General features: G+C 41.5%; 1 protein-coding gene across 1 annotated transcript in view; it reads right to left on the reverse strand.

Moving 5' to 3' along the window:
* Positions 1–14005, reverse strand: part of SORCS3 (sortilin related VPS10 domain containing receptor 3) — a 279339-nt gene that overhangs the window by 154435 nt on the left and 110899 nt on the right. The window contains exon 3 of the mRNA XM_051619113.1: positions 54–153. Coding sequence (XP_051475073.1) covers positions 54–153 — 100 coding nt within the window. The remainder of the gene's footprint in view (positions 1–53; positions 154–14005) is intronic.

Consider the following 14005-nt stretch of genomic DNA (forward strand, 5'->3'; position numbering starts at 1 on the left):
CAGAATGCCATAGTTTTGTTTCTACAGCTACCAGCTCAATGGCTCTCCCTTACCTTCCTCTTGTTAGTGGGACTGACATAAAGGTAGCTCAGCACAGTCTTCAGGCCTACTTTGTCATTTAGTTTTTCATAGGTAGTTCCATAGTCTGTTGACCTGGAGAAAGGAGGAGACAAAAAGAGTTTATGTGGTTATTATAGCTCAGGAGAAAGAAATGACTATGTGAACAGATGCTCAGAGTTACAGCTTGAGCTTTATTACCCTTAAAGCTCAAGCTTCTGTGTCTCATTCAGAGTGTACAGCAAAAAAGAGATGAAAACTTCAGCCCTTTGGGGCAGGGTTTGTCTCTCTATGGATCCACCTGGGGTGCTGTGGTGCACCTGTGAAGATGGACTTCGGGGGCAGGCCTGTTCTCATGTGCCAGTGTGGTATTGTAAATGATACCAACACGAGAGGGCTCTGATTTCAGTAGCACACTTAGCACAAATTCTCTTTTCATAAATATCCAACAGAAGAATCCAAATTAAACCCATCAACAACAGTTTCATTTACGTAGGCTGATTTTTGACTTGGAGATGGGTATCCAAATGTGGCTCAGAATTGTAACAGCTGAATTCATGTCCAAATAAAAATGTACCTAAACTGGTATCTTGAGTCCTCAGTCACCCCCATCCTACTCCGTGCCAGGCATTTAATTTTTCTGAGTTACAGAGACAGATTCAGGCCCCTACACTAGCAAATCCCACCCAGAGGAGCAGATGATCTGGGGGTGGCATTACCCATTCGTGACTGGGGAAAAGTGCTGCTTTGTCACAGAGGGTTTTCTGTAGCTTCCTCCTCCTCATTTGTGGGCATATTTGAAACCTCACTTTGCCCTGCTTGTTTCTCTGCTGTTTTTGTACTCTGCTTTTCCTAACCAACAAGATTTTTCCTACCAGAACAAACCAACAGCTACCTAGTAGAGGATTCCACACCTGAAGAATGGTCAGCATCAGCTTGCTTTAGGAGGGGTGTCACAACTGGAGCTAACTATCTCTTTTTACACTTAATACTCTTTCATATTCATGTATAGTATTATTACTCACTTGGCTTCACAAGAAGGTCTCAAAGGATATTACAGTTTTGTACTGTATTTCCATAGCACCTTCCCATCCAAAGAACCTGAAGTTCTGGTCTCAATAGGTACCAATACTCCACAAAAACCTAGCAGTTTTCTTCCTCCAGCCAAGCTTGAAACTGAAGCAAATACCTCAATACAACAGAATGATCCAAGCCAGTTAATTCCACTACACAAGGCCTCTGGTACATGCAAATTCAACAGGTCAGGAATCCTCAAGTACCACTAAGCTCTAAGCAGAAGGTAACACACAGAGGGCAAGCACTGTGGTACTTTCTTGAGCTCACCTTTCCAACAGTAACTGAAGCTCTGAACAAGCCACACCTGTGACTACACGTGTACCAGCCACCAGCCAGTGAAAGAGATCACTGGGTTGGAAAGAGATCACTGGTTTCAATCAGCATTCAAAGAGAATACAAGTAACAGTTTAATATTCTGACTGAGCTACTTTGGTTTTGTTCTCCAAGTAATTTTCAGAACTCCCAGAATGCTTTGCACTTCTAAAGATGCAGGCTGCTTGCCCTAATGACTCCTTCTCATTAAACCATTATCACTCATTGTATTTGCCCTTTCATAGAATAGCTAGAAAGGAAGTAGGATCATTATTCCGTTAGCTTTTGTAAGGCTTCCTTTATTATCATGACAGTCACCACTGGCTTCACAGAAACATCTCAAAGGATATCACAATAATATACTGTATTTCCATAGCACTTTCCTATCCAAAGAATTTGAAGCTTTTGTCTTGCATTAATCCATTCAAATTAACAAAGTCCCAAGGGCCACACTGGGAAATATTAACTCTACTCTAACACTGAAGAAACTGAAATATTGCATAGGTAATGGTTCATTTTTTCAAAAGCAGACATCTACAATTAGCCATTTCATCTTCTGTAATTATCTAGTGTATGACACGATACTCAAACCTGCTAAATTCCTACCACCAAACTGCTAATTTGAAAACAAGTATTTACAAAAGAAAAAAAAAAAAAATATTGGCTGCCTAATTTTAGCAATGCAAGCCTAAACATTTGAGATGTGACACACAGGAGGCACCGAACAGTTCTGGCTCAGCTTTTAGTCTTAACTTGAACCCTTCTCCTTTACTAATTACTTATCTTTGCATTCAAAGACTTCTAACTGCAGATTAACTAGCCCACATGTCCTTACTGTTGCTTGACATTACAAGCAGACTGGATGCCATGTTTTGTCCCATTCCTCTGTTCAGACTAGGATGCACTTCAAAGCATATTATTAAAGGAGTGGAGGGGAAGAAATGTTGTAGTTATATCAAAATGACAAAAGACTCAAAAAGCCCTTTCTGTGAGTCACACCCCAAATGCGTGCTTTAACTTTGGACCTTTTCTGGCCAACTGATCCTGTCTAGCTGGTTCTCCTCTGGGTTGCTCCGTTAAACACATCACTGGAGTCTCATCATCTTGGCAGTTACTGCCTTCAGCCTCAAGCTGATATTTGCAGATTGCTTCTAACCACACACACACGGGTATACATAAATGCATTGTTAGCAATGCTTTCACAAAACAAATCGTTGCACCTTGTTACACCACTGGTAGTAGAGAAACTGTTGCAATGTGGAATGACTCTGGCTATATATACAGAGCCTGTAAAAGCTCAGTCCATGCATTTTGCCCCACGTGTCATAATATCAATGGTATAGCTTCAATATCCTTATACATAGATCTTACAGCTTTTCATTATCCTCTCTATTCTGCTTTCCATCCTGCAAACCAAGCTGCTGGCAATACACCAAGAAATGATGCACAGTGAAAAGCAATATAACTCAAGAAGCATTTCAGTCTTGAATGGACCTTTGTCTACTCCAATTCAGCATTTTGGTTTTTATAACTAGCAGTTCCTACCAGCCCTGAGGAAGAATCTCTCTGCTAATCTTGGTTAACATGAAGACTTGATCCAGTGCAATGCAAGTGTCATATGCATGCAACCAAACAAATGTGGGCTTTCCCTGAAAAGGCTGTGGCACCAAACTCTACTTATTCCCTCTGGAAAAGCAGGGTTTATAATATAATTATTTTATCAGGAGATTGTAAATTCTCCTGTAATTTTATTCTATTATAAACAAGTGGGGAAAAAAAAATCACCTGCTTGATTCCACTTTTTCCTAAGATACTAAAGCTTATGCATTCATCTCCTGATCAGAGTTCTGCTACACACACACCTGCAGCCCCACATTGAGAACTGCATGGGGGCACAGCTCTGCTTAAATGAGCAGGAGAATATCCTGATTCTCTTGCACTTCAGAGAGCAACAGGAACACACAGAGCTCAGATTAACGTGTTCTTCCTCTCATGTGCCTGCAAACTGCCTGCCATGTACCTGTCTCTCCATCCTCCCAAACAACTTCTTGCTTTTCCCATTGGCCAATTTTCTCCCAGTTTGACGGAGAAACAAAAACCCAAGCAGAACAAAGTTTCTGCAAGTTTCATGAAAACCAGCAGCCAGCAAAAGGAGAGCAAACTTTTTAGTGCTCAGAGAAAAACTGCAGCACAAAACCAAATCCCTTGAGACATGAGAACAGGCACATCTCTCTGAACATCCAGCTGCAGGAAAACATTCAAACACAGTTCACATATTAATACACTACAAAGAATTCAACTACACAGTGCAAGGAGTCAGGCTGCCAAACTTCCATTGCTTGTGAAATAATTTATTTCTGTCTCTCCTTTCCCCTGCAAATTACCCTCTTTGAGACAAAGGCCTTTCTGAAGCTATGAAACATTGAGAAGAGGCTCCTACTGAGTCAGAGACCAGACTGACCACCCTCTGTGGTAGCCCCAACTGTAAACTACTTTGGACAGCTACCCTGGTGAATCTAATTGGTTCAGGACTCAGGCAAAAGCTGGCTCAGCACTGACCCCACCACACTGCTCTGTACCAAATGGCTAAACAGGTTCCCAGTAGAGCACAGAGCCCAAATCAGTCCAAATCAGGAACCAGGTCAGCCACAGAGTAGTCACTGTACCATGTGGGAAGCTGGTCCCACTAACTTACAGGCAGGGCAGAGTAATTCAACATGCTCTGGCCCTGCTCCTCTGAACTCTTTGAGACTATTTCTCTTCTTGTTGAATGTCTTCAACTGATTCCTGGCTTTTGGTGACTGAACATCCTCTGGATATGAGCATTTTACAAGGAAGGTACCCACAGAAGTCCTGTCGAGCTATGCCTACTAAAAATCCAAGGAAATCCAAGTATCTGTGAATATTTTGCTTAGCAGAGAACAGCATTTGCTGTGCTGAGAGCTTGTTTTCACCCAACAATGATTTTAGTGTGACTACAGTAAATATAAAGCCAGAATATTTTACAACTGCAAACAGAAACAACTGCCTCATTTGGTTCCCATCCCACTAAAGAAAACTAAGGAAGCAATGGAAGTCTGGGGAAGTGAACAGAAACTGAGCAAGCATATGGTACTGGTGTAGTTTCTCAGCCTACAAGCAATATCACAGACTTCCTAAATTGAAGATGACGCCTCTGTGTGCAAGAGCTATCAGTGGGCTTTTAGTTCCATAAATCTGTCTAACCCCACAGGAAAACTTTCAGCAACAACATTATCACATGGTAGTAAACACCACAACTGTGTGCTATATAAACAGATGCTCCCTTTGTTTTAACTGGATAACATAATTCAAAGCCCACTGCTACTACTTAACAAGAAAGAAACCATGGAGCCCCAAGGTGCCATTTGTGATTTCACTGACTGTTGTCATAACCCTCACAGAGCTTTTTCTAGTCTGAAGAGTCCGTGTTTAGCCATTCCTTGTACAATCTATTAATGTCTCTGATCATTCTATGACTGCTCTTTGTAGTCTTATTATATCTTTTGTCATGGATGCCTTAGGTGCTAATCTTTAAGAGGAAGATCTTTCTTGAAAAAAAAACACAACACAACACACCAAACCAAAAGTATCCAAGTATATCAGCAAAACCCCAGAGTACTTAAAATTACTTAAATAAACCCACCTTCTGCCATCATACACAAGGTTTTATATTCTTAATGCTTCTGGAACTATAACCCATCAGTTCTATGGGACTTTCAGTTCCACAAAGTTTCAAAAGTACCTAAAACCAGAGACCCTACTTTGGAAAATGAAGTTCAAGCAGATCATAGCTTTGGTAACTTCTCTTATTATTTTTTTTTTCCTTTTAGTTTGCATGTCACCTAAACAGCAGAATACCCACCCCAATTTCTATTATGATACCAGCACCCTTCCTCCACCCCCTTTCTTTTATGATTAATGACAATTCCCCATTACCAAACAGCCAAAAGACTTGAAGATTACCTTTGTTGATAAATTTCAATGTATAATGTACAGTGGAGACAGGCAAGGCAAAATGAGCTGCCATGATGCATTAATCATTGAACTTCACAGTTCAGAACTAAGAACATGGGAGCCAACTAGGAACACTGGCTTCTCCTCTTTTTTCTTGCAAATTTTTCTTTCTTATTTTTAACAGGAAAGGTATGCTCTCCTGTTTCTTCAATACGAGCCTTTGGATATGTCAAAGGTTGGACAAAAGGATACAGAATATGCCACCTCTGGATTCACAGGCAATGAATCACAGGACATGTGAATATCAGTCACACTTCTAGTAGCTGATTGCATCAGCACTTCATTTGATCACCATCCCACAGGGCGAGGGGATTGTTCAAACCAGTCTTTTAGTACAGCCTACTCAGATGGGCATGAATAGTCTCTGGATATGTAGTGTTTGTATATTTAGCCTACAGAGATGGTGGGAACTAGCTTGAAAGCAACAGGTTTGTATCATTCTTATTGCACTTATCCTGCAGGAACTCAGTAGCACTTTGGATATCCCCAGCAATCACTGACTATCCAGAGCAATGTGCCGTTGGGTGTCTAATGAGCACTCACCACCAGCAAACAGGCTGTCCTTTCCCAGCTTCCTCTCTCTTCTGCAACTGGGCCTTCCACTACCTCCAGATATACCACTTCTATGGAAAGGCAGAAGCAGTTTCAGATCTAAAATAATCTGTAAAACCATCCAAACTAACAAGAGCCTCTTTTAAGACACAGAGGGAAGGCATGATGGTTGAGGGAAATGGGTTTTCTTGCAGGAAAAGAATGGCAGAGAAAGTGAAGGATGCTTGGCAAGGCAGAAGCAGGAGTTACCAGATCAAACAAAAAAACCACTTTGAACATCAGAGTCTGACATTCCCTGCTCTAGGACTTTTAGAAGCAGTATACCTCAACTACAGTGGGACACAGATTTGGTTAAATGCAACTCTGAAGCTGTCTCATCATTTTGCTGCTGCCAAAGAATGGCAAAACCTTTTCTCTGAAGTAGAGACAATCATAAACTGATGCCACCTCATGGCAGGCAAAAGCCTGGACTATAAAAGCAAAGTAAGTTCTGGTTTTAGAGAACCTGGCGTCCTGATCAAAACAAGCAGGCTGCAGGTGTAGTAGTTACTAAGCACCTTTTTATATACTGCTGCAGAATAGCCCACAATAACAAGGCAAAAAGGCAACAAAGATTGGTGCCTCCTACTGTGATACTAAAATAACTTTGCTCCCCCATCCTTAAGACTATCTGCTCTATTCCATGGCCATTTACCTCATCTTAAATTTAGCTACCTACAAACTAGGTTTTTAGCCTTAGCTCCCAAGCCTGTCCACGTTTTCTCTTTAACTATAGACAATAACTGTTAACTTCAGAGGGTGATTCATTCATACTAAAATAGGTGAGGATGTATTGCTCTCCTAAGGTGTCTTCCTTCCTTCAAGTAAAAGGAGACCAGAGCAACCAACACATATACCCAACTTCTAGATGGGTAGGACAAGACAAGATGTATCTCACACTAAATGGACTAGAAAAGTTCATGCACTGAGCTGGCAATATAAATGAAGGGAAGGATCCCTGTCATCCTGCCCAAGACCAAAAGTTCATAATTTGTTGTAATGTACCAGTGCTCTGTTTGATGTCTTATTCTGTGGGAATATGTATGAGAATAACGACTAGAAGTAAGTGCCAAACAGTATCAGGACTCCACTGTGTCATACATACTGTATAGCATTACAAAGGGAAGAGAGCACAAATAAGCAAATAAATGTGATGTGGATTTCCCAAAGATCTGAGGAAATGTGACTCAGCTGCTCCTCAAAAGCTGGGATCAGCACTTCCCTTCATTGCATGGTTGCCCCATTACACCATTGATGCCTGCTGCCAAACCTTACCGTGGCCAGGCAGTGGATGCCAATTGGTACTTGGTACCAAGGTACCAAATTGCACCTCACAGAAGCACAAATATGGAAGTTTTAAGAGCATAATATCCACATTGGCAGCCTCACCAAGAACACCAGAATCTCAGTCATCACCATACTGCTTCTGACCTGAAACTAGGACATTACATCCCTGCACACACTACCCAAGACACAGTTCAGTTGCCATAAAAAAGGGCTATCTGAAGGTAAGACAGCCTGGTTTCACAAAAACATCTCTTATCTGCTCTGGTCATTTCACTACTATGAGATCTGTGTTAAAGCATTACTTTTATACAGCTCTGAAGAACTACACCTCATGATTACTCACTTCCAATTCACACTGTCTTAAAAGTTCTGACATATTTATTGTGATTCTGATGTATTCTAATTTTCCAAAGAGGTATTTTATGCATGCCTGATAAGGCAATATACTGATTTGATTCCAACCACTTGACTGACTCAGTAAAGACAGCCTTATCAAGACATATTCAGGAAATTTGGTCTGGAGGACACTTTAATAGCCTCAAAGATAAAAGACAGCTTTGATGACAAAGCCTCATTAATCAGATATTAATTAGGTTATTAATGAGAAACAAGGCCTTTCTACTTTTACTGCAGCTAAAAATGCTTCTCTATCGATTCTTTTAAATAGCTTGTTTCAATCTGCATTATTTTATAGCAAAAGTAAAGCACTTTGAACATAGGATTTTCTGAAGCAATCGTAGAGGTTCAGTTTAACAGCCATGCTATTTAGGTGCATTTAAACTGGAACTCCCCTTAGATGTGTATTGAACAAAATGTCAAGGGAAGACTATGGAGCTGCCCCATCACTAAATTCTGTATTTCTGTGCTAGATGTAGAGTACAAAGTCCTCCCAGCTACTCAGAGAATAAGCGTACACTGGGCAATATGAACTATCCTAACAGTAGGTTACCTCACCCTTCTAAGAGAAGGGGAGAGGTGGCTCAAATCTGAGTTTCCCAGCTGGGGATACCAACATCAATGCAAGAAAAGGAAAAAAAAAAACAACACGGTAATCTGTCAACCAGCTTCTTGGCTTGGGCAAAAGTTAGATCAGCAGCTGGATTAAGCCTCTCATAGTTAAATCCAGTGCTATGCTGCATGAAGATTTTTCATATTATTATTGGTTTAGTGTGAGCCTCATCCATTCTCTGAGAACAAGGATTAATGGCCTCAATTCTAGTTAACGTGTTCAAAATGCAGACACTGAGGTCTAAGCTTGTGTCTATGCAGACTTTCCAAATAGGTAAAGCTTACTGTTTATTATCAAGGTTAATAAAAGACTGCTACCCAAATGGCAGAATATCAACACAGGGATCCCCCTCTGGACCACCAACTGCTTGTGAGCTGTGGGCAGCTCAGAAAGCACTCAACTGATCACTCCAGCACTATCACGCCCTAAGACCTCGTTGCCTAATACCTTTCAAACCACAGTTGGCTCATGCTTAATTTTACCCCACAAAAGACTCCTTTTCCTGTCATCCTTTGTGCTCCGCACTCAGAAACTCATCTAACACAAAACACTTTGTCTTGGGAGAATAAACCTGTTGGAATTTTTTCAGACAGAAGATCAATAAAGTGGGAACAGCTTGAAAAGTCAGCTTCAGCAAGTCCCCCAGGAGGCTGCTGGGTGACTGTCATCTTAATGAAGGAATAGTAAATAGAGCTGAAGGAAATGCACATCCCCTTCAAACTCATGACGGAGGATATCTTGGGCTAAGGAGCTGAGAAAGAAAAGGATGTACTGGAAGAGACTAGTCTAGCTTGATAGCCTGTCTCAAAAAGTAGCCAGACAGAGCTAACTTAAACTTCAAATACCCAAGGTGCAGGCTGTGAGGTGCACTGAAGAAAAAATTCAGTTGTACTAAAGACATTGGAAGGTATCCTGGTAGACCTGCAAGGTTCCTGCTTTGCACAGACTTCCTGTGTGGTCATGATCTTTTTGCTAGTTACACACAGTGATGTATTTTGCTGTTGCTCCAACCACCTAGGCTGGAGTATGGCATCTCCCACAAATGTTCACAGAGATGCAGACATTTCAAACTCTATACTGAGGCCCCCACTCCCTTAACCATCACAGAAGGACTGGACATACTGCATGAGGTCTCATGCCCTGTGCTATGCCAGAGCTCAGAGTATATCAACAGAACGTCTGTCCTGGCATTCCAGTCTATGCCTCAGTATGTTTTTTGGCCTTTGGCCATGCTTTCTGCTCAAACCTGAGCTCCAGTCCCACCCAGGATTATCTGCCAGTTGGTGAACCAACTGTTGCTCATATTTCTAACAGCCCTTTCACGCGTAAAAAATAAATAAATTAGAGCAGAAATCTAAATATGCAGTGCATATTTAATTACATTCTAAGCCAGCATGGTTCACTCACAGCCCCTGGACGGTTTTAAAGCGGTGGTACTTCAGTTCTTTCAGTGATACTATTTAGCCCAGGAGAGAAATGGCGCTTTTTTCTTCACTCTAGTCAACCTGATACTTCAAAATCCAGTGAGAAAATGAAGCATGATACTACCTTCCTGAAGGGCACCATTAAGACCCAAGGAATAATGTCAGCATAAAGGGTTGCCCATTTATTAGCAGGTAGATTGCAATAGCCAGTGATTAATTAGGAAACAGTGGCAGCTCATCATTGGCGATTTCCTTATCCTTTCTAGATGCCTTACTGGAAGGCACGTGGTTTAACATCAGTTTTAACATTCTGGAAATGAATCTTCCTGCAGGCTAAACAGTAACACTCTGAAAACACCCCCCTGCAGTCAACAAGGATCTGATCAACCACTCAGCGCAGGGGCAGTTCTGCAGACTTGCCTGTGTACATCTCTACGGGTTTTACTTTGAGGATGAAGGAGAAAATGAAATAAAGGTACAAAAGAACAAGGTTCACACAGTGCCACAATTTCTCACAAAAGCATTTAGTCATGACTGAGACGTCAGTGAGCAGTGCACGGACATGCTGAGCATAAGAGCATATACAAAAACCAGCACATCTCTGTAACTTAGTGCATCTCTGTAACTTAGTGCAAAGAGCAAGGCCAGTAAAGAGTGGCCGGCAGCTCAGAGCAGATGAAGTTCCTTCCCTCACCTCTGCACCTTCAGAAGATCTCTGAGAGGGCATCTGGACAGGAACCTACTGGATTTACACCACTGCCTTGAGCACACTGCCTGGTTGCTCATGTTTTAACATTAGACTCTCAGCTAGTATACGTCCAAAAGAAACTATTTATCAAATCCAAAACTGGATGCCTCAATACAGTACAGCATGTTGCTCAGAACATTGACTCCATGCTGCCCCACCACCCATTTTTAACTATCACAGTGGACCTGCATCATTGAGACAGTTGAAAACATAAACAAACATATCTGAAGATCTCCTGCAACAGGAAAATAACCAAGCTTTAACCAAGTTTCCCTTAATTCATTCCTCCCCCTGCCTCCCCTCCCAATACCTATTTAACCCCTCTGATGTGTGCTTCTATTAATGACAGTCCATGTAGTCAAAAATGCTTTTCCCCAGACACACATATTTGTTTGTGCTCGACTCAGATGTATGGGAATACTTCCATGTTAATAAGCTATGACCACTAATCAATAAAGTTCATATTGAGACTTAAGTACTGTGATTATTGAAAGAGGGAACACAGAAGGATGTATTACATCATGTACACATGCATCTATTACACAGCTGCTAAGCAGTAAAACAATGTGCTTGTAATAATCAGAGTACCACGGTGAAATAGCAGCTGTCTCTTCAAGCCAACAGTAAATACATGTTGGGTGTGCTACTTGAAGGGGTTATTTCTTTGTCCATACTTTACTATATAACTAATGCTGAAAATGGAGCAGATAAATAATGATGAGTTTTTGCTACAAGTCATTATTTTGCAAAGATTACTCTAGCACACAAAATATTTTCATGAATTAATCTCTGTTCCTTACGGCTGAGGGCAAATGACAAACACGGGCTTCTTTAACCCTCACCGTCTCTCTCTCTCTTTTTAATCTCAGTCTGCCACCACTTATCAGTGTCCCTGCAGCAAAAAATGGGGAAAAATATTAAATGCATTGCTGGGAATGGGACCTCATCCTTAATGACACCATCAATAATTGCTGTCACAAGCTAATATCAGAGTTGCAACCTTACAAGGAAGATAAAGAGACCGAGTTTTTCAGATCATGGTTTCTAGACAGGCTCTAAATGGGATTTTGCTACATACTTTTAAATGCTGCCTGGATAGCTGAAAGGGAAGTGGAAAGTAAAAGAATTTTGAATCCAGGCAGGGAGTACTAAACCTAGGGCTGCCCTATGAACAACCCAGAATGGTGATGGATTCAAAAAGCAGGATACAAATACAGCGAACACCATCCTTATACAGCAAAGTTTACACCTTTTCTGGCAGTCCCTTGGACACCAAGTATATCCTCAAGCAGCTGTTTCTTCATGCATCCAGCAGATTCCAGTAATTCCCCGATCAGCAATGCCCAGATGTCCTTCAGTCCCTACATCACTGAAAAATTACTGTGCAGCTAAGACCTTGTCATCCCAATCTAGACACCATTAAAAGAACTGAAAATCCAAAATGCTTTTATAAAGAGACTGAATGGCTCCTAGGTGAAATCTGTTGCTGGAGAATCAAGATGAAATTCTTTTCAAATATCAGCAGCCTGGGGCCCCCAATACCACCTACAAGCTGCACAGACCTGCCCTCACACTGGTAAACTGCAGGCAGTAACAGGGCTCCCGTCTCCTGAGAACTCCTTGTTTTCATGCTGAAGGGCAGACACCGACAACCTTTATGTATTTGCACAACATCAAACCAAGAACAGGACAGTCATTTGAGTGCTTTTCTGCACGTTGCTCGTGCAGCTAAGTGTGTACTTTAGGCTTGGACAGAGAAGGAGACAGCCTTTACACAGCGAGCCTAAACTTCACCTGGGAGGTAGCAACTCCAGAGCCCAGGTGTTTGGGGTCACTGCGACTTTTCAAGTGACTGAATTGTTAATTGCCCAATAGAACTAGTATATTAATCAAGATAAAAGAGAGGAGAAGGGAGAAGCATGCTGGGAATTCACCTTTAATTTTGCACATTAAAACCTCTATGTAATTAATATTCTGCATGGCATACTTGCACTTGTTGCAATCCTGGAGAAAAAATCCCAGAAGAGCTCTGCAATATAGTGTTGCATTTCCAGTCTAGGAATGAAGACATTCCTTTTGCTTTCTCTTACCAACTGCCAACTGCCAGAAAGCACAATTCAGACCTGCCGTCCTGCAGAGCCTGGCTATGCAGACGCTTCCTTTGATTTGGACAGAAACCTCACCCTCCTTTCATCTACTCTGTACTATCAGCCAGAGACACCATTCAGTAAGAAGAGCCCAGAGATTACTTATTAGTCATAGACCATAATGCTGCAGGACCATAAAGATACTGTCAGACATAAGAAGTCACTGAATTTAGCAGGGGTAAAAGCAGGGCTGAAATCACATCTTTCCACAGAATGCAATGTTTTGACTCATCTTTTAAAAAGGTTATGTAGGTAAAAGAAAAGGTCAGAGTAATGTGACAGCAAACTCTAGACTATGGATCCCTTCAGTTCCACACGCTGAACGTGAGAGCACATTTCACCCCTGTCAGAGTTTATTCTTTTGGAGCTATTTAGACCCCACCACATGGAAATCTGGTCAGTGTTCATGTTGGGACAGTCGATTCCAAGACTCACAGCCTCTAAGCAAGAGCACCAGCTCAGAAAAAAAGGAGTGATTTGCTGCATGTACATTACTGGGAGATACCCGTTCCAAGCTCTGTCCCAGCACTGGTCTACCCTGCAGCCCTTGCACAAGCACTTTGACTTCTGGTCACTAATACCACATAAACCCCAAGGAACAGGACTTTTGTTGTGCTGCAGACAGTAGCTGTCAGGATCCACCTCCTTGGAGAACAAAGACTTTAAATATTTGATGAGCCAGACAGGTCTCCATTGCTGGTTCCAAGACCAGCACACAGTGGTACAATAATTTTTCCAATGTAAGTGTCTCACTCTGAGCAGGATGGGCAGAGTAGATCCTATCACTCCAGCAAGAAAATAAGTTAAAAGGTACATGACAATAGTTTTAACCATAATAATATGCTTGTGCCTGTGCAAACTGTTCTGCACTGCATCATCTCCACCAGGCCAGTGCATATGTAATGCAAATCAAGTGTGGAGCAGTATTTGTACTACAATAATAACTTGGAAGAATTTGTTTAATATCAGAAGACTTAGTAGAGCAGATGAATGGCTGTGACATGATATCCATGGGATAGAAATTCAATTAAAAACTGCAAGTGGCACAGGAGTGGTAGTTATTGTTCAACATGTACCAGGGGGCCTTTGCTGAAATACAGCTATTAGCTGTACTGGTTGAGAAACTCTTATTTTCCTTTATGACAATCTGTTAGCATGAGAAAGTTAAATTAATAAAAACACCGAATCACTCTTACGTTAAGAGAACACAGCAAAGCCAAGGGCTAGTTGTGTATTTTATAATTATGGATTAAGTGCATTATGCCAAGGAAATTAAAGGGATGCCACAATTACAATAAAAATGAAAGACTGTCTGGCT

Source organism: Apus apus, chromosome 4 (assembly GCF_020740795.1).
Source record: "Apus apus isolate bApuApu2 chromosome 4, bApuApu2.pri.cur, whole genome shotgun sequence".
Taxonomy (NCBI): domain Eukaryota; kingdom Metazoa; phylum Chordata; class Aves; order Apodiformes; family Apodidae; genus Apus; species Apus apus.